At 34.8% G+C, this 25861-nt stretch overlaps 1 protein-coding gene and 1 long non-coding RNA gene across 3 annotated transcripts in view; one reads left to right on the forward strand and one right to left on the reverse strand.

The window, feature by feature from the left end:
- Positions 1 to 25861, forward strand: part of LOC138325817 (dual specificity testis-specific protein kinase 1-like) — a 49600-nt gene that overhangs the window by 9780 nt on the left and 13959 nt on the right. For both annotated transcript variants that reach the window (XM_069271742.1, XM_069271743.1), the window contains exons 3-5: positions 13086 to 13207; positions 20189 to 20237; positions 23427 to 23576. In XM_069271742.1, coding sequence (XP_069127843.1) covers positions 13086 to 13207; positions 20189 to 20237; positions 23427 to 23576 — 321 coding nt within the window. The remainder of the gene's footprint in view (positions 1 to 13085; positions 13208 to 20188; positions 20238 to 23426; positions 23577 to 25861) is intronic.
- On the reverse strand, positions 9963 to 12927 carry LOC138325819 (uncharacterized). The gene is made up of 4 exons (XR_011208827.1): positions 12455 to 12927; positions 11849 to 11912; positions 11090 to 11157; positions 9963 to 10509 (listed from the first exon to the last, which is right to left on the reverse strand). It is a non-coding gene; the product is annotated as an uncharacterized lncRNA (long non-coding RNA).

A 25861-nucleotide genomic window follows, 5' to 3' on the forward strand; every position in this document is an offset into this window, starting at 1 on the left:
GTGTATAAATAGGTAGAGTCATGTTGCTGTGATTGATACAGACAAGGCGTGTTGGTATATAAATAGGTAGAGTCATGTTGCTGTGATTGATACAGGCAAAGCCTGTTGTTATATAAATAGGTAGAGTCATGTTGCTGTGATTGATACAGACAAAGTGTGTTGGTATATAAATAGGTAGAGTCATGTTGCTGTGATTGATACAGACAAAGCGTGTTGGTATATAAATAGGAAGAGTCATGTTGCTGTGATTGATACAGACAAGGCGTGTTGGTATATAAATAGGTAGAGTCATGTTGCTGTGATTGATACAGGCAAGGCGTGTTGGTATATAAATAGGTTGAGTCATGTTGCTGTGATCGATACAGACAAAGTGTGTTGGTATATAAATAGGTAGAGTCATGTTGCTGTGATTGATACAGACAAAGCGTGTTGGTGTATAAATAGGTAGAGTCATGTTGCTGTGATTGATACAGACAAAGCATGTTGGTGTATAAATAGGTAGAGTCATGTTGCTGTGATTGATACAGGCAAAGCGTGTTGCTGTATAAATAGGTAGAGTCATGTTGCTGTGATTGATACAGGCAAAGTGTGTTGGTATATAAATAGGTAGAGTCATGTTGCTGTGATTGATACAGACAAAGCGTGTTGGTGTATAAATAGGTAGAGTCATGTTGCTGTGATTGATACAGGCAAAGCGTGTTGGTGTATAAATAGGTAGAGTCATGTTGCTGTGATTGATACAGGCAAAGCCTGTTGGTATATAAATAGGTAGAGTCATGTTGCTGTGATTGATACAGGCAAGGCGTGTTGGTATATAAATAGGTTGAGTCATGTTGCTGTGATTGATACAGACAAGGCGTGTTGGTATATAAATAGGTAGAGTCATGTTGCTGTGATTGATACAGACAAAGCGTGTTGGTATATAAATAGGTAGAGTCATGTTGCTGTGATTGATACAGACAAAGTGTGTTGGTATATAAATAGGTAGAGTCATATTGCTTTGATTGATACAGACAAAGCGTGTTGGTATATAAATAGGTATAGTCATGTTGCTGTGATTGATACAGACAAAGCGTGTTGGTATATAAATAGGTAGAGTCATGTTGCTGTGATTGATACAGGCAAAGCGTGTTGGTTTATAGATAGGTAGAGTCATGTTGCTGTGATTGATACAGACAAAGCGTGTTGATTTATAAAGATACAGACAAAGCGGTTGGTTTATAAATAGGTAGAGTCCTGTTGCTGTGATTGATACAGACAAAGCGTGTTGGTATATAAATAGGTAGAGTCATGTTGCTGTGATTGATATAGGCAAAGCGTGTTGGTATATAAATAGGTAGAGTCATGTTGCTGTGATTGATACAGACAAAGCGTGTTGGTACATAAATAGGTAGAGTCATGTTGCTGTGATTGATACAGGCAAAGCATGTTGGTATATAAATAGGTAGAGTCATGTTGCTGTGATTGATACAGGCAAAGCGTGTTGGTATATAAATAGGTAGAGTCATGTTGCTGTGATTGATACAGACAAAGCGTGTTGGTATATAAATAGGTAGAGTCATGTTGCTGTGATTGATACAGACAAAGCGTGTTGGTGTATAAATAGGTAGAGTCATGTTGCTGTGATTGATACAGGCAAAGCGTGTTGGTGTATAAATAGGTAGAGTCATGTTGCTGTGATTGATACAGGTAAAGCGTGTTGGTATATAAATAGGTAGAGTCATGTTGCTGTGATTGATACAGGCATAGAGTGTTGGTATATAAATAGGTAGAGTCATGTGCTGTGATTGATACAGACAAAGCGTGTTGGTATATAAATAGGTAGAGTCATGTTGCTGTGATCGATACAGACAAAGTGTGTTGGTATATAAATAGGTAGAGTCATGTTGCTGTGATTGATACAGACAAAGCGTGTTGGTATATAAATAGGTAGAGTCATGTTGCTGTGATTGATACAGACAAAGCGTGTTGGTGTATAGATAGGAAGAGTCATGTTGCTGTGATTGATGCAGACAAAGCGTGTTGGTATATAAATAGGTAGAGTCATGTTGCTGTGATTGATACAGGCAAAGCCTGTTGGTATATAAATAGGTAGAGTCATGTTGCTGTGATTGATACAGACAAAGCGTGTTGGTATATAAATAGGTAGAGTCATGTTCCTGTGATTGATACAGACAAAGTGTGTTGGTATATAAATAGGTAGAGTCATGTTGCTGTGATTGATACAGACAAAGCATGTTGGTGTATAAATAGGTAGAGTCATGTTGCTGTGATTGATACAGGCAAAGCGTGTTGGTGTATAAATAGGTAGAGTCATGTTGCTGTGATTGATACAGGCAAAGCCTGTTGGTATATAAATAGGTAGAGTCATGTTGCTCTGATTGATACAGACAAGGCGTGTTGGTATATAAATAGGTAGAGTCATGTTGCTGTGATTGATACAGACAAAGCGTGTTGGTATATAAATAGGTAGAGTCATGTTGCTGTGATTGATACAGACAAAGCGTGTTGGTTTATAAATAGGTAGAGTCATATTGCTTTCATTGGTACAGACAAAGTGTGTTGGTATATAAATAGGTAGAGTCATGTTGCTGTGATTGATACAGACAAAGCGTGGTGGTATATAAATAGGTAGAGTCATGTTGATTGTACTGGTTAACCAGTAGAAAACTTTCCTTTCATCATCAGTTTGTTACTGTAATCAGCTGGTTTATAAATAGGTAGAGTCATGTTGCTGTGATTGATACAGACAAAGCGTGTTGGTTTATAAATAGGTAGAGTCATGTTGCTGTGATTGATACAGACAAAGCGTGTTGGTATATAAATAGGTAGAGTCATGTTGCTGTGATTGATACAGACAAAGCGTGGTGGTATATAAATAGGTAGAGTCATGTTGATTGTACTGGTTAACCAGTAGAAAACTTTCCTTTCATCATCAGTTTGTTACTGTAATCAGCTGGTCTACCAATTTACTTCAAAAATTAAGTTACAACTCCATAAAACTTGTAAAATTATGTTGATACATACACTTAAAAGCCTTAGGTAGATTTGCCCATGTTTCGTTATCATGTAATTATGAGTCAGCTCCTATTGCCAGAATGTTACGTTCTGTGACACAAGTATAGGGGTGAAGAATAGCTGCAGGTAAAAGTTGGTGACAATTCTCCATCTGTAAAAGGTAGGCAAAAACAAACAACAGCTTGTTGGTGGTCAGTCACGTATGAAAAAAGACATCTATTTGTAAAGTTGTGTCTGAAAAATCTCTCCGTTACTAATCACTTATGTCAGACTTAAAATGGGAACATCTTTCTATACACTAACCGACTTTCTTTTGTTGATAACAAATGTTAGCCTTTCATATTATAATTATAATGTTCAGAAAAAATCTTATGCATTACTTTGTATTAATGTTGAAAAGGTTAATATAGTGTGACACTGGAGATTTAATGGAATGCATACATAAATAATGGCAGAGCAAATAAAAAGATACTGTTACCAATAAATATAATGAGGTAGCTGGGATAAGATTTCATTGTCCCCCTGTCCTCCTTCCAGCAAGGTGTTGTGCACTTTGCTAATGGGAATTTGTATAACCAAGAGCATTACATCAAAGTTCCCTCGTATCATATAGGTGTATCATGTTCTAAAAGTCCCCAATGAAAATCAGACACTCTGTAATTACTGGGTAATTAAGTGGAAAGTTTACTTTATTATGTTTAAGTTTTGAAGCATCCATGGACATAGATGCTTGGTTGCATGACTGCTGACACTGTGTCAAATTGCTGGTGATAGTTTGAAGAATGATGCAGAAATCAATATGAATGTCCCTGCCTCCTTTGTATGTCAAAGTGGAATAGTGGGCAACAAAAAAATCGTACTTTTCAATTAAAGATTAATACTTACAGTTTACAATAGGAAAGTTTCATTTATCAAAGCTTTCTTTTATGAAAGTAAGGAAACTATTGTAATTGATTTAAGTGTAAGTTACAATCTTTGAGAACTGTGGAATGGTTATCAACATGATATTCTTCTGTAATTTATTTTTAAGTTTTTAACTATTTCCTAGCATTACAACATTAATATTAGAGTTTTAACATTACAGGACATGGGAACTATATTTTATTTGTAGATTTTCATGTGTGAAAGTATTAGTTTTGTGTAGCTGACACTAACAGATGACTTTATAACTGTCATGTACAAGGTATCTTATGTGAGAAACAACTGCTTTGGCCATCACAGATATACACTGGCTGTATCTAGACAATTAATATTAAAACTTCACCTGTTCTAAACAACTGAGTCTGTCAGTGGGCTGGGCCAGGTTATTGTTAGGGGCGATGGCACATCGCATTAACACTATTTGTAATAGTTTAAAATGTTCAAGGGAAAACATAAATCGTTCACAATGAACCTAGCAGTTTGTTTAGATAATTTCTTTGAGAACATAAATATGTCATGATAGCATTGGCCATCTAGGTCAGGTAAAAGACATCATATACATTTTGTAAGTTAATGTTGGCATCATGGTAATAAATTTCCTTTCTTAAATCCTAGAACTCCTGTAACTTTGTAACCATGAACTACTTGACATCTTATCTAAAATAAAAATTGTATGTGAAGTCAGAAATTTTAGAAAAATGTTAATGCAGATGATGTCTTTGACAAATATGTGACGTATGTTAGATTATTATTAGATGCATTTGAGAAAAAGGATGTTATAGCCTTCTGTATGATAGAATTATTGCTGAAGCCCCTAAGCCTTCAGGTACAGATAAATATTTTAGTATACATCCTGACTGACTCAGTTCATTTACCATTTGAACCAATTAGTATCTATTTAACATGCAAATAAACAACACCTGTGTAGATGTAGAATGTGATTCTTTTCCGTGGGATGTTTGTTTGGCAGTTGTATCCTGGCTATGAGCCTGGATCCAGGTCAGTCATTGTTCTCAAAATGATGATACAGTAACTAGATAAATGATCCTTATGTTTGATGGTACAGTATATTGACTCGGCATCCAACGACATTCTGATAGACATTATACAGGAGTGTATACATTGTACTAAAGATGTGCTGTTGTGCATGTATATTGTCTTGTTGTTGATGATAAACAATGTCAAGGCCATGTTATTAGTCTATCTGAGTCTGTAGCTGATTATACTGTCCCTGCTGTCAACATCAGCTGCTCAACATAAATGTTTGACAAATCACATAAGCTCACTACATGTAATTCTAAAATGTGATCAAGGAAGATAGGTAAATCAAATTTAACATCACTTGTTTTGTTAGAAATAACAGGTTGAAGAAACAAGTTTATTGGAGAGAAATTCTTTGGTTTTGGTATAAATCTAGATCTGTTACTTGTAAGTTTTGGGGGTTTTGTTCCTAGAATGCTTGACCTGTTGCAGGCTGTATGTGTGGACCCAGCCCTTCATGCTTTTCTCTCCTGGACATCAAGTATCATGATATGGTGAATAGGTTTGATGTACATATTTCAGCTTTGTTTGCTCTTTGATTCAAACCTGTAAAAAATACCAAATGGACAGAGGAAAAATGGTCTTTATAGCCAGGTGGTCTTTATAAACAGGTTTAATTGTGCTGAAATTGGTTCCTTTTGGGACTCTCTGAAAATGTGGTTGCTAAGGCAGGTATACTGTAAATGATTTTGAATATTCTTGAACTTATCAATAAGACATTGATTTTCAGAAATCATCTAACCATTTATTCATAGTTCATCAATGACATTTATTTTATACCCATTCATTACCATTTACTTTTTTTGCTATATCACTAGTACTTAAAACCATCACTTTCAGTAACGTTTCAGCACAACGCTTGGTGACAATGACATTTTAGGTCACTTGAGTGTAAACTTTTTCTTATACTTGATATAAAGTTTTAAGTGTTTTATGGGTTCATTGATCCTTCTGAATTATGCTGTAGAAATCTACCTACTGGGTGTTCTTTTGATAGAGACCATTCCACACCTTTACCCCACCGATTCATCGCCTTTTTGTGAACACTGTTTGGCACTTGACCTGGTCAACTTTGTAGGGATGTATACACTGTCAATATTGTTTTTGTGTTCGTGTTGTCCAGATGTGGGCTATATTCGTGGAGGGTTAAGTAAATACATCTATTGACTTCCTTTCCTGGTCAATATCTTCGTTTGTTGTTAGAAAAATCCTCAATTGTTAAAAATGTAAATATGTAATACAAAAGTGCAACTTATTAATGAAATTATAAATATGTACTATATAGCTTCACTATCTTAAAAAGATCAATGATTAGGTATTAGTAAAAACGAGGTGGTGCAGTTTATGATTATCTGTTGATTCTGAACAAAACATCTAGTGACTGGTAGATATATCTTAATTGTTTAAAACAAAAATTATACCAGTATAGTATGGTTCTTAAGTTAAAAATTTCATTAAAAATCAACGATCAAGTTTTATTAAAAAAAATTTGATCCATCTTCACAAAAAAAAAGATAGACAAAGTTCTACTGGTCATAATACATTGGAAGGATATATATATACATGTATATTTCAATAGATTACGGGTATCTGTAATATTGATCCTGGGTCAATAATGCTAACTAGCTGATCAACCCTGTAAATGAACATCTACCATGGGGAATAGACAAATTGAGTATACAGAGCTTGTTAGACCTGTAGAACTACTATGTAGATCTGTGTATCTGTCTAGTAAATTATGTATCTACTAAGATTGATCAGCTGATTATTTACCTCTACACATAGGTACCCTACATAGGTTATTATTGTGGAGGGTGTTTTGGGATATGGGATGATCATGAGAAAATAATATATACTAAGATATGTAGCAAGAATTCACTAGTTCATTGTTTATTCTAAGTTGCTAGCCACGGTAGGGCTGTAACGAGTATCTGAGTACTCGAGTATTCACAAATTATAGGGAAAGATTGGATACGAATATTCGTTACTCCTGATATTTGTGGATCGCGATCTTTCAAAAGCCAAAAATAATACCTTCTTTAATGCTGCCATAGCTCAAAAATGTGAAGGAATGTACACTAAAGTCTGAATATCATCGATGTTTTCACTTTGAAGTAGACCGGAAGTACACAAGAGCTTCGTGAAGTAAAGCTAGCAACATGTTATTTTCGTACCCATGCTTCAATGCAATGTTGTGAATTCTTCATAAAATAATAATGATAAAGCATAATTATTGACTTCTAGTGATGTAAAAGATTATTATCGATTTCGTTTTCATTACGGGTCGGAAATATGTAAAAATACGAATATATTATATTAGACAAATGAGTACTGTAGATGTGAACCCCATGTCAAAAACGAAAGGTAGGCTAATTATGAGTCAAAATCATAAATCACCTGATTAAAAATTAAAACTAAAAGCCTAGAACCAAAGTAAATTGTAACTACTCTTATAGATTTTAAATATTTTTTTTCTTAATTTCAATGTTTTCTGTATTTGGCCAAAATAAAAGTAACAATGAAATGTTTTGATATGGTGATTTATGCCTTACCACGATAATTTATATACAGTGTACATGTTCAGTGTTCACAGATGGTTTAACTTTGATTCATGCCGTAATTGATGTGCAGTAGTATTTTTGAGATGACGTTATTTCAAAATTTAAATTATTTGATTTTTTTACAGTTACAGTGACTGAATCCTGCTGTACTTCACCTGTAAATCTATTGCTTAATGATAAGGAATGTAAAACTGCTAAAATTGGTTTTATAATCAATCAAACATTTATCAATATATAAGACCATTATTTATTTATCAATAAAACAGTTTTACTTCAATGGAATCTTTTGCTTGTATCTAACTGGTGATTCGTGGTCTGATCTGTGAATCATCAACCCTGAATCGTGGATCGGATCGGATCGCCACATGTTAGACAATCCACAGCCCTAAGCCGCGGTGGCCGAATGGTTAAAATGTCTAGACATACTACCACAAGCCCTCCACCTCTGGGTCGTGAGTTCGAATCCCAAGTGGGGCAGTTGCCTGGAACTGAATGCTGGTGGGTGGTTTTTCTCTGGGTACTCCGGCTTTTCTCTACCAACAAACCTGGCATGTCCTAACACGATCCTGGCTGTTAATAGAACATTAAACTAAAAAAAAAACTAAAAAACGTATTTATGTATGATGCATCAATGGAACGTGATGATCATGTAAGAAAATTTTCAAAACATTCTCTGTAGATCTTCTTTTATCTTTCTTGCTTTATCTAAGATCATATAAAAATGTACGTAATGCTTTGACAATGTGGTTGACAAGTTAGATTTCGACCTAATCAATATTCATCCAAACAACTCCAAATACCATTTTGTGATTGATTGATTGAAGTAGAGAATGAGACATGTTAAGGTGGCTGGCTCGACCGTTTGAAAGTAATTAACTTTTTTTCATTTATAGATATTTTTATTGGTATGGTCATGTTGTGTCAAAAAATGAACAAAAAAGTGTAGGTCATTGTGCTAGTTTTTTTGCTAGCCTCTTTTGAAAAGTGTTACATTGACAACGACTTAACCAAACTTTTGCGCTGAAATATAGCACAGCAGGAAATCCTCTTGGTAAATGTAATGCAATAAAATTATATGAAAAATATAAGAATTTTTCATTTTTCCTTATTTAAAAGTATTTGTATGGATGTCTTGTGACTATTAATAAATATAAATCATAAATCAATGTATCTATTGTTTCCTAGCGTCGATTTTAAAAAATGTCTCCATGGCAACCTTTCCCTCGTTTTCAGTACTGAAATATAGCAAAATGAGTTGTCCATTTCAACATGATAAAAATATATGAAGGAATAATTAACTTTTTTCCAAAGATGCTCATTTTGCAGAGGACATCCATATCTTTATAAAAATGAGGAGAAAATGGTATGTCATTGTTCTAAGAAAAAAGTTATTGGATGTTAAATCCATAGCAACCATTTCCTTTAGCAACATTTTTCTAAAATGTATAAATAGGGTTGTTGTGTACATTTTAATGTAATCTAATGTATATTTTTCCTGATAAAGACATGTTATGCATGTGAAGATGATAAAATATTTGTTTTTTCAATGAAAAACTATATTTTGGTTAACTTTTATTAGTAACCAACCGTTGCATAGCAACCAAGCAGTATTCTATTCCAAAAGTCTTACCTGGATTCAATTTTGCATTCATTCAAAGTTTTTTGATATATATAGCATTTTCACAAAAGTTTTTCTTTGAGACATTCATAAATTATCATGACCAAAACAATTTTGTGATGAAAAAATACTCTATGAAAGGTTGTGTACCCTAGCAACCACTATCAAATATTTCTCCTTCGCATAATTGAATACTTCATAACAATAAAATTGCATTTTCATACATAGAAAGGATCAAATTTTGTGGTTGCTAAGTTATTTTTCATCAAAGATCTCAATTCCTGTATCAAATTATTAGCTTCAAGGGGATAAATGTATGTCATATGTAAACCAAACACTGATAACAGGGCTGAAGTCTTTGGTCACATGACTTCCAAGATACCTGTTTGAAGGTCAGTGATTTTTATCAATGTACTATGTCTTCCCTCCATTTCCTAAACCTGGCACATACCTAAATGCCCCTGGCTGCTTAATGGAAGTTAAACAAAATCAAACTTGAAAACCATAAGAATTCTACATAGAAATCTAATAGAAGCAAGTAAATAACAAATATTGTTTATGAAATATTTCCCATACATGTATGTAAGTTTGAATTGAATTCCATTCCAAGATCAGAATAAAATACAAAGTGAAAATGTTTTGTATGAACCAGTAATGGCACTCTATGATGACAACAGACAAAGCACAAAAGCAAATTGGCATCCAGTCTCTGATGCAGCATCATTTTATAGATTTTCTTTTATAAAAAATCATCTTTTAATTATTAAAAGTTTGTATCCTTAAATGATGATTAACAACATCAATCACTGTAATATTTGATTTATTCAAAAATGAAAGAAAGAACAGAACTTGAGCATGTATAAGATAGGTATTCTGCTCATTGAGAAGTTACAATTGACATAATCACAAATATGACTTAATGAAACTTTTACAATAAATTCAGAAAAAGTTCTGACAAAGGAAAGAGTCAGCATTAAAACTATCATATTTATTAAATGTATTATCTATACATATCATATATTATAGACTAGAAATTCAACATTTGATCAAAATACTTTGTTTCTAATGACCATCAAGAAATCAATCTTTCAACACTTGTGTTGAATGATTACCAGCAACACTCAATCAACTAAGACATCTCTTAATAGTTTCTGTGACCATATTTCCATAATTCGCCGGGGTGAACAAGACTTGAGTTATGTCTCCTGAAAGCTGCAGATTCAGTTCTCAACATATGCAGACAGGAACAACAGCTCAACTACTTTTGAAAGCACAGACATGGTGTTCCTTATCACAGTTTGCAGTTGGTGACATGATGGTCAGTTTATTTTCCAATCATGGAGCAGTGTCCTAAAATTCAATCAAGGAACATCATTATACAATAGGTACATGTAACAGGATAGTGACTGCTCAAAAACAAGTCCTTTGAAAAACTTACTTATATTATAAATGCCTCACTTAAACACCAAATCAATTACAGAAGAAAATCCATTAAGCTATTATCAGTTTTAACTTACAAATATAATTTACAAATATAAAGTACAGTGGAATACATAAACCGTATTCGCTGTAATTAAATAATTTTGGCTTATTAATGAACCAAAATGTATGTTGTGGACGAAATATTTTAACACTTTCTGTACCCATGACACATTAATCTGTTACAGTAAGCATGCATATATGCCTTTTATCCTTTGAGACGCATTCTTATGTCGTGATTCACATGTAAAAGACTTACAAGATCATGCAATATGGAATACAAATCACAAGTTGTAAAACATTGTTAACTCCATGGCACGGGGACATTTATACCACTTCAACTCCTTCTCAGAAAGGAGGGGGGGGGCACTAATTACGCACATACATATATTTACAGATTGCTGCCTTTGGCATGATTTTGACCTAATAGATTGTTTTCAAACATACACACCTCTAACAACATGTGAAAGTGCTCTTGTATTGTCCCTCTTCTGCCAATCTCTCATTGAATCCCGAATCCTGATAAAATAAAGATGGGTTTGTTATTCTCATAAATTGTACCTATTTTCTGAATTATACAAAATCCACATAAAATGGTAAATGGATACACTGTTATTGTACATTTTATCGAAATTTTAAATTCATTGTGACAGGCTTTTGGTTTTTTATCTAGGATGTACATGAAGAAAATATATTTCTTTTAAAATATTTCATCCCTTCAATCTCGATCAAGATAATCCATTTGAACTGAAGTCCATGGCCAGTATGCTACAGGTCAATACATACAATGTAATGTACATTGTAGGTCAAATTATTATGAACCCATACATGTATCTCTTTAATTTGACTCGGTAATGTAGAAAAGTATAATTACATCACAGTAATTGACAATATAAACCACAGAGACATGATTAAACTTGTGTTCACTTTAGATAATTCATTCATTCATTTATTTCAAAATTTCATATTGACACAATTCAAATATTTATTATGAAATCAACCGATATTCATAAACATGTGTAACAGGAGAGGAGAAAATGTAGCGGCCAGACCGGGATTCGAACCCGGGACCCTCCGAACACTAGCCTAGTGCTCTACCGACTGAGCTACCTGGTCACCGATGATCGACCTAGTCCAATCCCGCTACACATGTATGTCAACTTTTGTGAAAGTACACATGTTTACAAAGCCTCCTCAGAAAATCACTTACAACATGGCTAACTGCTAGCAGATCACAAAATGTCAGCAGCTCTATATGTCAGCATGTGTGACACCTATAAATTATAAAACAAGATTTTTAATTTAAATTAGATGAAAAAAAATCAATGTAATATTTTAGAAAAAGTAAGTTACATGCTAACAAGCAACATGCAAAGTGACTGTTCTCATAATGAATTCTATGATGATGTGATGTAAAATGGCATATTACAATTTACATGTAATACTAATTAGCTGACCCCACAGTGTCACGAACTGTGAACACTTCATGTTCATGTACACATAACAAATATGTACAATACATAAATAAAACAACATCTAACCTGGATATAATATGGGTAATATATATGTCATGTATTTTCATCAGTTTATGTAATTTTCATAGTTTTGTCAAATATATTGTTTCCCCCTAGGCAGTACACAATCTACACATACATGTAGTACACGCAGAGAAATATCTGAAATCTACACTGTCTGACTGTTAATCTACTGAATTTCTTGAAATATTACAGAGAATGATAAAAAATAATTAAGTCCAGACATGGATTGTTTATAAGATTAAGGTGATTAACGCTTAAAGATAATCAAGATATCTTACCGTGTCCGTTTTGTGGTCTTCACATAATGCATGTCAGGTGATGTTGTGATTGTTGCTCGGCCATCGGTAGCGAGTTGGCCATCTATAATACTTCCAATCCCCGTTTTCTATGCAATTAATCATTCTCTCGTCTTCCTGTGTGTTTCAGCAATCAATCTTCTTGGTTTAAATGACCTAAATTATTATCAAATGCCTCTACACAGCATAATAATAACACTGCACACACTCGTCTGGTCGTGGCGTCGATAGTGACCACCATAACCGGAAGTACGTACCGTTGTCGTAAAACGAAATATATTTTCTTAAATTCCCGTTTCCTGCATGTAATTTGACTAACTTATCAATAATATAGTTAACTTATTAAATCAGATAAATTATAATGTGTGTTTTGGGATTTATTTTGCGAAAAAATTATACGACACTCGTGTTGGTTTACGATGCGCGCGCGCATTCAAAATCGGCCGAGCCAACAACCTTAATATATAAAAAGAATTTCATGTCACCAGATACTGTATTTTTAATGATAGTTTGAGACTTTACATTACTGACAGAACACTGAGTTTATAGACTATAGAGAGTTTTATGACTTTATTTTGCAATGACAGTACAAGAGTCTTATATGTCGTTACAGGTAACCCACAAGATGTCTGGCCAGGTGATGGTACTGAAGATGAATAGTAACTACTGTAACAGGATGTCTATGTTACGAGAAGTACAACTGATGAATCGACTGGCTCATCCTAACATCCTCAGGTAGGCCGATCAATACTCAAATATACCTAGATATAGCCCTACTCAACATAAAGACAAAACAGAGACTTACTACAGGTTTTAATATCTCTGAGGGATTAGTACAAGCAGTTATTGACCTTCACTGTAGCAAGGCTTTACTCATGTTAGCTTTTATCAAACTCTGAAACTTCATAATCAACACTTCCTGTTAGAGTTCTCTTGCTGCATTGGAAGAGTCTAAGAGCTTCAATACAGGAGTTCCAAAATACCAAAAAGACATGAATGAAGTACTATTATCACCCTCAAATAGTCCCACAATCCTTTTGGTGACTGGAATGTCACAATGAAATGATGTCAAAATATTATGTCTCTATTACTGAAAGATGGGACTAATCAATGGTCAATTCTATTTGTCCTCGTCGTTTTGAAATCTCGAAACTGTCATATTCAACAGAGGCAATAAGTGAAATGATTGGCAGCGATTGGGGTGCATGGTTAAATTATAAAAGAAAGGTGTGAATTTGGCTGAGAATAATTTGGGAAAATCTCAATAAGTCGGCACATCATTGGCTATGACTGTGTTTAATGTAAGGATGCCTTCCTGTGTTCTTGTTGTCAAGTCTTTCTTTATCAAAAATGCAAAGCAGAAAAAAAGACTCTATAATAAATGATTCAGGTCCCCATTCTCTACATCAACGTTGTACTGTCTCTGAGAACAATAACCTGAATTGGTCTAGCAATTTTCTCGGAGTTCAGTCTTACAAATGTAGCAATGAAGTATGTAGTTCCATGAGAAATAAAATAAAACGCACAAGATCTAGATCTGTAAATAGCATAGCTCAGAACTCTTGTAAAATGTAGCGACTAATACATAAACTTATATAGTAAGTTATATAGGTGCTTAAATTGTCAGCTGGAATCAGAGCCAAGATTTCGCTTTCTGTGATGCTGCTGCTCTCTCCTGACAAAATCCCCTTCAAGTGACATATTGGACTTGTACATACACAACTTATAGAGCTTGTATGGTGTTAACATGACAGAATACATGGGAGGTTATTTTAATTGCAATATGAATCTGTGGAGATGGTTAATACATTGGATTAGCATCAAGCATTAAGTTGTCAGCAACTGTCATTTACTTACATTATATATATATGCATATGGATTGGGTTCAACTTCCAGTCTGAAAGCCATGACATGTCGAATCATATAAATAACACATTCATTGACATAATTGATAAGACGAGTCAAGATGTGTTTTCTAAAAGCAGCAAAAAGGTTACCAAATTTTATGTCTGCAATAAAAAGAAAAATGAAAAATGATTCAGTAGATGTATTTATCAATACTGTTGTATAGAATTTTGGATCATTTATACACACATTTGCCTCGGTTTTCATTTTGAAACTAAACATGTTGGAGTTTTCCATCAGATATTCTTAAAGCTACAACAGGCTATTATAAAAGTGTCTATTTTGTTAGCTATAACTGGCAGGAGTGAATCTAAATGATCAGTTCAAGTTTTTCTTTGCATTCCATCTTCATAGCTTCAGTACTCAAAGAGAAAATATACTGGTAATGGTATTCAGATTACGAACAAAAAGCATAATGCTTCTTTGATTTTCCCATCAGTAAATCTGAAATTTTGACTGTTTGATCTGCTTATAATACCAATAGACAACAACAAAACAGAACTGCATTATCTTAACTGTAAGGCCCTGGAGCATTCATTATATGTCTTCATTCATTTTGCAAAAAGTTGTTTGAAGGAAGATTCATCAGTTTCCACAATTATTGTCAGAATCACAAACAACCATTCTCTGTGCTATTATTCTCCAAGTCTATATAAATACCTTTCTTGCCTGTGATGTAATTTGGAAATTGTAGTTATTTTGTCAGTAAATTATTATTAACATTAGAACAATTGTAGCTGAAAGGTAGGTGTTATATATATAAACCATATAACACAATAATGATACACTTCCTGTAGACATCAATGAGACTTCCTCATATAAATTACTGGAGAAAGGAAACTTCTGACTGTTATATATAAATTAGATTGTAACTGCAGAACAATGCAGCTTTACTTCAAACCTATAAGGAGATGGTGAGATAGCAATCTGTGTTAGAATCTCCTAGTGTACAATGGGAGGAGATATTGAGGTTATGTAAACAAGTAAAGGGCATTATATGGTAGATTAATTCCTTCTCTCAAACAGGAAAACTGTCAAAAGGAAATACACTGTTGTTTCAAAACAGCTTAGAACTTTGTGATGCATATAAACAAATTAAAAAGGCTTTAGTTGTATGGTTATTTTTTGAAAGTATTAATGGTGATCAAAGGCTGTCAGAAGATTCCAGATTGTAACCTTAGAAATACAATTCACATAATGACATATAGTCAGTCCCATCATAAAATAGAACAAAATATTTAATAAGAGTGTGAGAAGTCTTTGTACTTTTTCCCCCCCATTTGACAGTTTCAGTAATTTAGAGTAAAAAGTACATGGCAGCGTTTCCGTAATCCATTTTATAAGCTTGTCAAATATTGCTATATATACCAAATTGAGTCTGTTTTCTCCCATAACGTGTGTGTGGGTTGATTTATATTTTTTGTTGCCTGAAGCTGTTATTTAGCTGTTGATGGGATTCCAGAAGTTTGTTGTCAGATTTCCTGGGACAGTGCCATTGATTATAATTAGCCTGTGATTTTTCATTTCAACATCTAGAGATTGGCTATTTACTTACAGCAGCACTCTGAAGCAGCGTTAAATGTCATTTCTCTGGCTCGGCTACCAATATCGGTGCCTTGGTTACCACCTCGTTTGCTTTGCTCACAGCGGCTTCGTTCTCTTAGAACGCTGGTTTACAGCCTCTGCGTTGAATTTGTTCTGTATCCTCCTCTGGTCCCTGCAATCAATGTCTAATGCATGGCTAGTACAAATCAGGATATCTCCTATATAGGAAATCATTACCTAACTAGTCCCTAGCTTTACTTGTCCAAATAGAATGGTTATAGCCTTCATTAGATTACCTAAAACAGGTCTTTTACTTGGAAGTACATGTGTATAGTGACCATTTGTGGAATCTTCACATAGGGTCTGAGATCAGGACGAGGCCTCAGTTTATCATACTTATATATAGCACTGTATTACAGTTTAGATTGATGATTAGTGATATTCCAACACTTCTCATGTTAAGCTAATTATCAAATAAAGACTTTTCCAGAATTTCAACTTTTTATGACAATGACTATAATAATGACTACCATATTTGACCCAATGAGCTCAAATGGCATTTAAAATATAGTTTTGGTCTTTATGTTTTGCTCAGGCAATTGAAATTGAGACCTCAAAAGGGGAAGTGGCCCTTATAGGGACATGGGCGCTTACTTGGTCGAATACGGTAGTTAGTAAATTGTTACAGATCAGAGCCTTGTTGTTCAAAAGATCATTGACTTATAATCACTATATCTATTGGAATGTTCTCTTCTTCATTACTTCAAAGTCTGCAGTATTCATTGCTGAAAACAGGCAGACACTCTGTAGGGTTGAGAAGTACTATAGATTTTATTTAGAACTGCATCAAATTAATTTGATGAGAAAATATTGCATTTGAGAATATTTTTTTAATTTTTAATGATAAGATTTGAAATATCTTTGTCATATTGGCATATATAACTCTTGTTATAAGATTTAGTATATAGCAAACATTCATTCAATATCTACTTCCTGAAATATCCTCATATTGTAAAAAGGAAAGGATATGCACGTATATACAAATTTACCGTACATAACTTTCTTAATGGTTTCTAAAGTGCTATTGTAGATTCAATCTAATTACAAAACATGCAGTTTTAGACCTATGCTTTTTGATCATTATACAACAGGGAGGGCAGTATATCGCTATCTTACTGTAACAATATATATAAAGTCAGACCGCTTAGTCTAACAAAGGATGTACGATGGGATATAAGAAGCTTATTATTAATAACTTCCCTATCATGTATATTAACTGCCGGAAGTTATCAGCGTATGATCAGCTTGTAAACAGCCAGTGTAATGCGAATTTATCATGTACACATACAATGTGCTTGTTCATACTTTCGTAAATACAGACACAATAGACTCAGCAACATGTGCACACTGAAATATTAACTTTGTTTATATTTCGGTACTGAAATACCAAAATTCTTTATGTAAATAAGATTTTTATATAATAGGCAAGTGAGCATAACCTGATAGAATGACATAGTTATTTAATCAGCATCAACGCAAGTCACATGAGATTTTAGCTCACCTGGTCCAAAGGACCGAGGTGAGATTACGGGATACCGCAGCCTCCGGCGTCCGTCAACAATCGACTTCTTCTCCATAACCGCTGGTCGGATTTCAATAAAATTTGACTGGTAGCATCCTTATGGGCTACTAACTGACAATTGTACAAATGATGGGGCTGACCCCCCAGGGGCCTGAGGGGCGGGGCCAAAAGGGGTCAATTTGGCTATTTCCATATAAACGACTTCTTCTCTGAAACCAAGCATGGGATAGCACCCATAATGCAATGGTAGCATCCTTACAGGGTGGGGATTCAAAATTGTACAAATGATGGGGCTGACCCCCCGGGGGCCTGAGGGGCGGGGTCAAATGGGGTCAATTTGGCTATTTCCATATAAACGACTTCTTCTCTGAAACTAAGCATGAGATAGCACTCATAATGCAATTGTAGTATCGTTATAGGGTGGGGATTCAAAATTGTACAAATGATGGGGCTGACTCCCGGGGGGGCTGAGGGGCGGGGTCAAAAGGGGTCAATTTGGCTATTTCCATATAAACGACTTCTTCTCTGAAACCAAGCATGGGATAGCACCCATAATGCAATGATATCATCCTTATAGGGTGGGGATTCAAAATTGTACAAATAATGGGGCTGACCCCCCGGGGGCCTGAGGGGCGGGGTCAAAAGGGGTCAATTTGGCTATTTCCATATAAATGACTTCTTCTCTGCAACTAAGCATGGTATAGCACCCATAATGCAATGGTAGCATCCTTGTAGGCTGGGGATTCCAAATTGAGCAAATGATAGGGCTGACCCCCGGGGGCCTGAGGGGCGGGGTCAAAAGTGGTCAATTTCCATATAAATTATTTTTTCTCTGCAACTTAACATGGGATTGCGCTCATTATGCAATGGTTACATCCTTATAGGGTTTGGATTCAAAAGTTTTGCAAATGATGGGGCTGACCCCCCCCCCCGGGAGCCTGAAGGGTGGGGTCAAAAGGGGTCAATTTAGCTATTTCCATATAAACGACTTCTTCTCTGCAACTAAGAATGGAAGAGCACTTACAATGCAATGGTAGCATCCTTGATTTGGGCTCTGTCCGTCCGTCCGTCCGTCCGTCCGAGTATCGTTTCCGGGCTATAACTCCTAAACCGTTCAACTTGGCTACACGAAACTTTCTGTACATGTTAGGCTAGTGCTCTAGTTGTGCCTTTTTCTAATGGGAACCTTCCATTTTCAATACTTTTTCTGTTACCATGGAAACTTATTAAAAAATACCATATTATTAAAGTTTCCTTACTATTCCGGGCTATAACTCGAAAACCGTTCAACTTGGCTACACGAAACTTTCTGTACATGTTAGGCTAGTGCTCTAGTTGTGCCTTTTTCTAATGGGAACCTTCCATTTTCAATACTTTTTCTGTTACCATGGAAACTTATTAAAAAATACCATATTATTAAAGTTTCCTTACTATTCCGGGCTATAACTCGAAAACCGTTCAACTTGGCTACATGAAACTTTCTGTACATGTTAGGCTAGTGCTCTAGTTGTGCCTTTTGCTAATGGGAACCTTTCATTTTCGATACTTTTTCTGTTACCATGGAAACTTATTCAAAAATACCATATTATTAAAGTTTCCTTTCTATTCCGGGCTATAACTCGAAAACCGTTCAATTTGGCTACACGAAACTTTCTGTACATGTTAGGCTAGTGCTCTAGCTGTGCCTTTTTCTAATGGGAACCTTCCATTTTCAATACTTTTTCTGTTACCATGGAAATTTATTAAAAAATACCATATTATTAAAGTTTCCTTTCTATTCCGGGCTATAATCGAAAACCATTCAACTTGGCTACACGAAACTTTCTGTACATGTTAGGCTAGTGCTCTAGTTGTGCCTTTTGCTAATGGGAACCTTTCATTTTCGATACTTTTTCTGTTACTATGGAAACTTATTCAAAAATACCATATTATTAAAGTTTCCTTTCTATTTCAGGCTATAACTCAAAAACCGTTCAACTTGGCTACACGAAACTTTCTGTACATGTTAGGCTAGTGCTCTAGTTGTGCCTTTTGCTAATGGGAATCTTTCATTTTAAACTCTTAGTTACAATGAGCTTCATTTATTTTATGTTTGAGCTTTCATACACAACTGGGCGCGGGGGATAATGCCAAGCTTTGCGGCTCCTTGTAGAGTTGGGATTTGAAATTGTACAAATGATAGGGCTGACCCCCGGGGCCTTAAACGGCAATAGATGCGAGGTCAAAAAGGTCAATTAGGCTACTATTTTCATATAAATTACTTTGTCTCTGAACATATGTATTGGATAGCATATTTGTATGGTATCAATAGCATCATATTATGGTTGTGATTCAAAATTAAACTTTGGGAGTCAATTTTGCTTATTTTTTCTAATTGTCAGATTCTTGTGATAATTAACAAAAAACCAGGTGATCGATACAGGCCCTCTGGGCCTCTTGTTTTAACTTACAAAGGTTGCATGCCAAGGAGATCCCAAAAGGCCTTTACTTTTTCACACTGAAAGTGGTAACATCATTCATAAGGTGTTTTCTAAGGGGATCCCATATTAACATATATGTGTTCTGTTCACAAATCTGCAGTTATGAAAATTAATTTGTTCTTATCAATAGATTAACACATATTGATACATAGTTGAAAGATAGCTAAGACTGACTTAAGTAAGGATTTTTTTGTTGATTTTCAGATTCCTTGGTGTGTGTGTACATGAAGGACAACTACATGCCTTGACGGAGGTAAGATTCATTTATATATGTCTATAACCAAACCTACACACCTTTTTCTAGTAAATCTAAATTCTTTTAGCTTAAATTATATATCTGTATTAAATTTAATATATTGTTCGGAAATTTTATTTAAAAAAAAATATTTTTGACGAAAAATGATTGAATAAATAAAGGACTAGTGACATTCGTATGTTTTCTGCTTATAGTATGTATTCATTAATCACTTGGTACAATTGTTTCCTGAATACTCTTTGAAAATATGTTTAAAGGAAATAAAATATATACATAAATACCCCTAATGTCTATATCTGTACAGGAATATTAGTTGAGAAATTTCCCATTGTGGAAAAACTTGGTATGTTAAAAATAATGTCATCCATCAAAAAGATATAATAAATTTAATTTTAAGGAAATTTTCAGTAACCTAATAAATCAACAGAAAGAATTATTGGATCAGAGTTAAATGATTGCCTTTTCGAATGATCTAAAGCTAGCTATATATACACCCTGGTACCTGTTGATAAGGGTGGGGGAGAGGGGAGGGGGTAGTAAGGCACGCTGCCCCAGCATAAAAATTACAGGTAGCAGGTGTGCTGTTACTATAGACATAATTCTGTGAATCTGATAGATTTACCAGGAGATGATGGCCATCAGAAACGTTAGATTCTGTCTGTAGATGTTACGTTGGCCTGGTAGTGGTTACCAAGTGTATGTTAATGGTTCTCCATGGTGTTAATTATAGGGGCTGTTACAGTTAGTGTCAACATGCTGAGGTTTTACCACTACAGAAAGTGTTGTCAGCATGTAGGCAGAATTATCTACTGCACATGTTATAGGAGTTTTGGAGAAAATGGTCTGTTAATATTTGTATATTCTCAAAAATTTTCAATTTTTAGGCAAGTTTATCAGTAAAACTTTCCCAAGTTTTTAACTATCCAAAAAGTGGTTTAAGACTTTTGAAAAACAGTATTTTAAAGGATAATCTTCCTCAGCCCTCGCAGAAAGTAGACTTTCTTCCAAAACATGAGGTGAAATAGACAAATTATGCTAAGGAATGACAGTGTACAGATGTATAACTAAGTGTTGTTTTGTAAAGGCTGTGTTGGCAGCTAGACATAAAGGGAATCATTTCAGCCTTCACCTACCCACCTACTCACTCTAGGACAGACACAGGGGGACTTTCGGTACAGCGGCTGACACACCAGGGTACATAATTGTGTAAAATTACTCTCTTGGACAGACACAGGGGGACTTACGGTACAGTAGCTGACACACCAGGGGACATAATTGTGTAAAATTACACTCTTGGACAGACACAGGGGGACTTAGGGTACAGTGGCTGACAGACCAGGTCATGATTCTCAAAACAAACTTACATGAGTTACATAAGGAGAAAACTTAAGTTCTGACTTAAGTCTGCACTTTTGTTTCGAGAAATATGGGTCAGGGGACATGATTATGTAAAATTACACTTTATGACAGAGACAGAGGGAACTTGTGGTAATATGGCTGACTGACTAGGGGGAGATAATTATGTAAAATTACTCTAGGACAGAGACTGGGGGAACTCGTGGTACCGTGGCTGACTGACTAGGGGGAGATGTTTATGTAAAATTACACTCTAGGACAGAGACAGAGGGAACTCATGGTACCGTGGCTGACTGACTAGAGGGAGGTAACCATGTAAAATCACACTCTGGGAGTAATCTATTAAAATTGAGATGCCTTACAGTCTTAGGGGGTAATAGCCAGTTTTAGGGGTTATTGGGCAGTCTTAGGGGTTATTATATAGCCATGCAGTTTTAGGGGCTATTGGCCAGACAACCAGTAAGGAAATAAAGACTGTGCTTTGTGATGTTAATATGGCTGGTGACCAGTCTGTGTTCAGTACTGTGGCATACATGCATAAATTTATCATCAATTACGTGATTACGTAGCTATGGTATAATGGTGAAAAAACCTGGAGGATATAGGGCACTGCTGATGATTAATAGAAATCATTGTCTGTGATGTATTGGTCAGGACTGCAGGTCTAAATTAAGTCTTTTGTGACAGCTTATATGGCTCTGGTCACAATTCTCTCATAAAAAGGACATGCAGAGGAAATGATTGGAGTAACTACAGAAATGTGTGTACTGATTTCTCTTGTTGGATATAGTTATACACATGTAAAGTCAGACATTCAGATTACATATTAATGAAGCCTTGCTCTAAAATAAAGATGTTAGGTAACATAATGCATTGAGAGTCAATTTTGGGAAATGAGGTAGATATGATTATTAGAAAAAAAATGACCACAGAAATGTGTTCCGTGTTGCCAGGTGTAAATGGCCTGGAGTCACGGTTTGCTGCCATCACAGGTGTGAACAGGTCATCCGTCACACTAAATACCTAATCATTATATACCTGTATATTCTGATGTTTTATCCTCTCTATATAATGGCCAGCATATCAATATGTCTGTTTAACGAGAGCTCTCGGATCATTCTGACCGGTACTGACCTGTAGGGTCATTCAGCTTTCAATAATGATATAATTATGAATTACTCTATCATCTTCGTAAAGAGATATATTGTTTATAACTGTGAAGGTTAGCATTGCTATAGATTTATGTAATTCTTCATGTAGAAATAATAATACTAAAAATCAAATACTCCTATAACACAATGTTAACTGATAATAAAGAGTGAGTGACCCATTTAATCAATGATTCCTGTAGATATTTTCAGAAGAGCATATTACGGTATATAAAAAGACAAGTACATCTTTATAACAAAATATTTGACCTTTCAAAGGAGCCTTTTACCTGGGATTCTAGGGTCTTAATGTATACCTTCATGTTTGACCCTATATATAACAACCCTTCAAGGAAAACATCTATATTTAAAACTTCAGATTTCTATAGTGACTTTGTCTTGTCTTGTCAAAAGATCTTATTGATTATTGATATAAAATTTGTTGAATCCATATTGTCATGCAGTTTTCAAAAATGTAAATTTTACATTACGACCATTATTCCTTTACTACTGTACAACATGTGAAGCAATAAATGCAGACTGAATGCAAGGGCAAATAGAATTTATTCAGTCAGTAATATGACCACATTACCACAAGTCCACAAGTTTTACAGAGCTATAATACAAAGTTACTGGTAATATTTGATGATTTTTATGATGAATTTCGTATTTGATATTTCAGTATATGGATCGAGGCGGGTTAAATGAAGTCCTGGCAGACAAGACACTAGAACTACCATGGACAACCAAGATCAAGTTGGCCTTAGACATTGCCAGTGGGATGAAATACCTTCACTCCAGAAGCGTGTTTCATCGTGACCTTACGTCCAGGGTAAATGGTTCTTTTATTCTATATATATCAAATAATCTCTTGACTATCATAACCTCCCATTTAGGGTAAATCAGAAACTTGAAAATGCATGACTACAAAAATTTAGTCTTCAAAAGGCAGGTGTACATAATAGTAGAGATGCTTTGTTTTGTGTGGGTCTGTCTGAGGAGTCTAGTCCTCTATTACTAGTGAACGTTTCCTTGAATTTATAACAAGTGTGTCTGATAGTATATATAACACAATCAATTTTGATTAATGAAGATGGTTTTCTGACCCTTGCCCTTTGCCTCTCTGTATGACACTCATTCTCCATGTCAAACATTACTAAAGATCTGCTTCTCAATAAAGGATTTGTCACAGACACAGTGTTAGTAAAATATCTAAAAAAAATGACACATTGACAGTAAGCCTGATAGCCTGACATAAAACGGTTACATATCATCAACAGATATACATATATTCCTTGTCATTTATTTAGTTTTAAGTGTATAGATTAAAAGATATCTCCTGAGATGACTTCTCATGCATCATGATTGTGCAACTTCTCAAAATATTGATGAACATGTAGAGGTCTGGATTATAACGTCTGTTGATGTTAGCTTGTACCACAAGTAGGGTTATCATAAATGTCGCAGGGGTGACCATGTGTTTCTATGGATATGAATATAGATAGAATGATAAATGCCCGGGAAGTCAGAGGTGGACTATCGTGTCACGCCTAGGACACCAAGGTCTGCTGAGTCTGCATGTATTTTCATATATTTACATGGAAAATCAGTCAATTATCCATACAAAATAACATAAAAGTACATTCTCTCAGAGTCTTCCTATTTTCACTTCATATTAAAATGTTCTGGTTCATGTATTCCGTCTTTGTACCAATTATTTTACAATTCCAATGTTAATTTTGTGTGGCTGAAGTTTGTACAGAAAGTTGGCACCTTTTCATTACAAAGTTAATATCACACAGATATGATTCATGTTTTGTAATTTTCTATTCCTGTGTATTCATAATTGACTCATTATTTGTACTTACTTTTATATATGTAGTGTCCTTATGACCTGAGAATGAAAGAAACACTTCAATTTGCTCGTGATTTGTTGATAAGAAACTAGAAAATGAGTTGAGGATTATCAAAAGAATCCACAATTTCATCCATAATGTACTTCATGAAGTCATATTTCTTTAGGTAAACTAGTATTCAATTTATAACTAAACCTTTGCCAAAATTTGCTCTCTCTCATGCGTCAAACAGTTCATTCATGAAATATTTTACTAAAACAGCATTATAGGAGTGAAATCATAAGAGTCCAGGTGTGCTTTTCGTCGTCCCTTTGTCCTTTTTAAGCATAAAAATGAAAAGGTTCATTCCAATTACATAAGGGGACCCCATTTTATCTGAGAAGGACCCTATTCGTGGAACACCTAGCACAAACCCTGACAGTATTTGATCATGTAGTTTTAGAAGTAATTTGTATCATTTGGTTAAGGTCGCCTGTTGATATCTCGTTTGACCTATTGTGGTCATCTTTTGTCCAACCCTTTGTGTCACAAATTCTTAAAAAGTATAGCTAGGTTATAATGATTGGCCAATTACATGCTGGGAGGAATGGATATCCAAGTCATTAATTCTATGGACAAAACCTTTATCTACTTTTTACTTTTTTATAGCCCTGGGGATAAAAATGTGTTAATTGTAAGCTAAATTAACACCTATAACTATATATGTATTTCAGAACTCACAATGAGCATTACAACCAGACTATGGACTTCTCATTAGGAAAAGATTATGTAAAGATATCAAAACAATGGCAGTAGTTTATGTCCAAACAGTAAACTGTGTATAAACATTAAGGGTTCATACGGGAAACTTTAAATTAAACGATGTTATTAGTCAGGGTTGTTTAAGGATGTCTGCCAGATTTTGTGCCAGAACACTGCCCCAAATCTCTCTGTAGTAGGGTGTGTTAGTGGTAGAATGTCATACACCTTAACCACAGAGCCAGCTCAGACACTGTTGATGTATAGATACTCCCATACTTTAAACTGTGAGATGTGTGTCTATGACAAATTATATCATGACTGTATTTGTAAGAGCATTAGATGTAATACAAGAGGTTCTTCAGTCAAATATTATAGAGCTATTTGTAATTCTACCCTGAGATGTAAAGTACCCTCCTAAATAAGTTGTTGTGTTGTGTATTGCCGACTTATATTTGTCACCACATTTCACACGTGTTTCATGTTTCAAGTATGTTATGACTTTGTCTCGAATGATGTTTCT

Source organism: Argopecten irradians, chromosome 6 (genome assembly GCF_041381155.1).
Source record: "Argopecten irradians isolate NY chromosome 6, Ai_NY, whole genome shotgun sequence".
Lineage (NCBI taxonomy): Eukaryota > Metazoa > Mollusca > Bivalvia > Pectinida > Pectinidae > Argopecten > Argopecten irradians.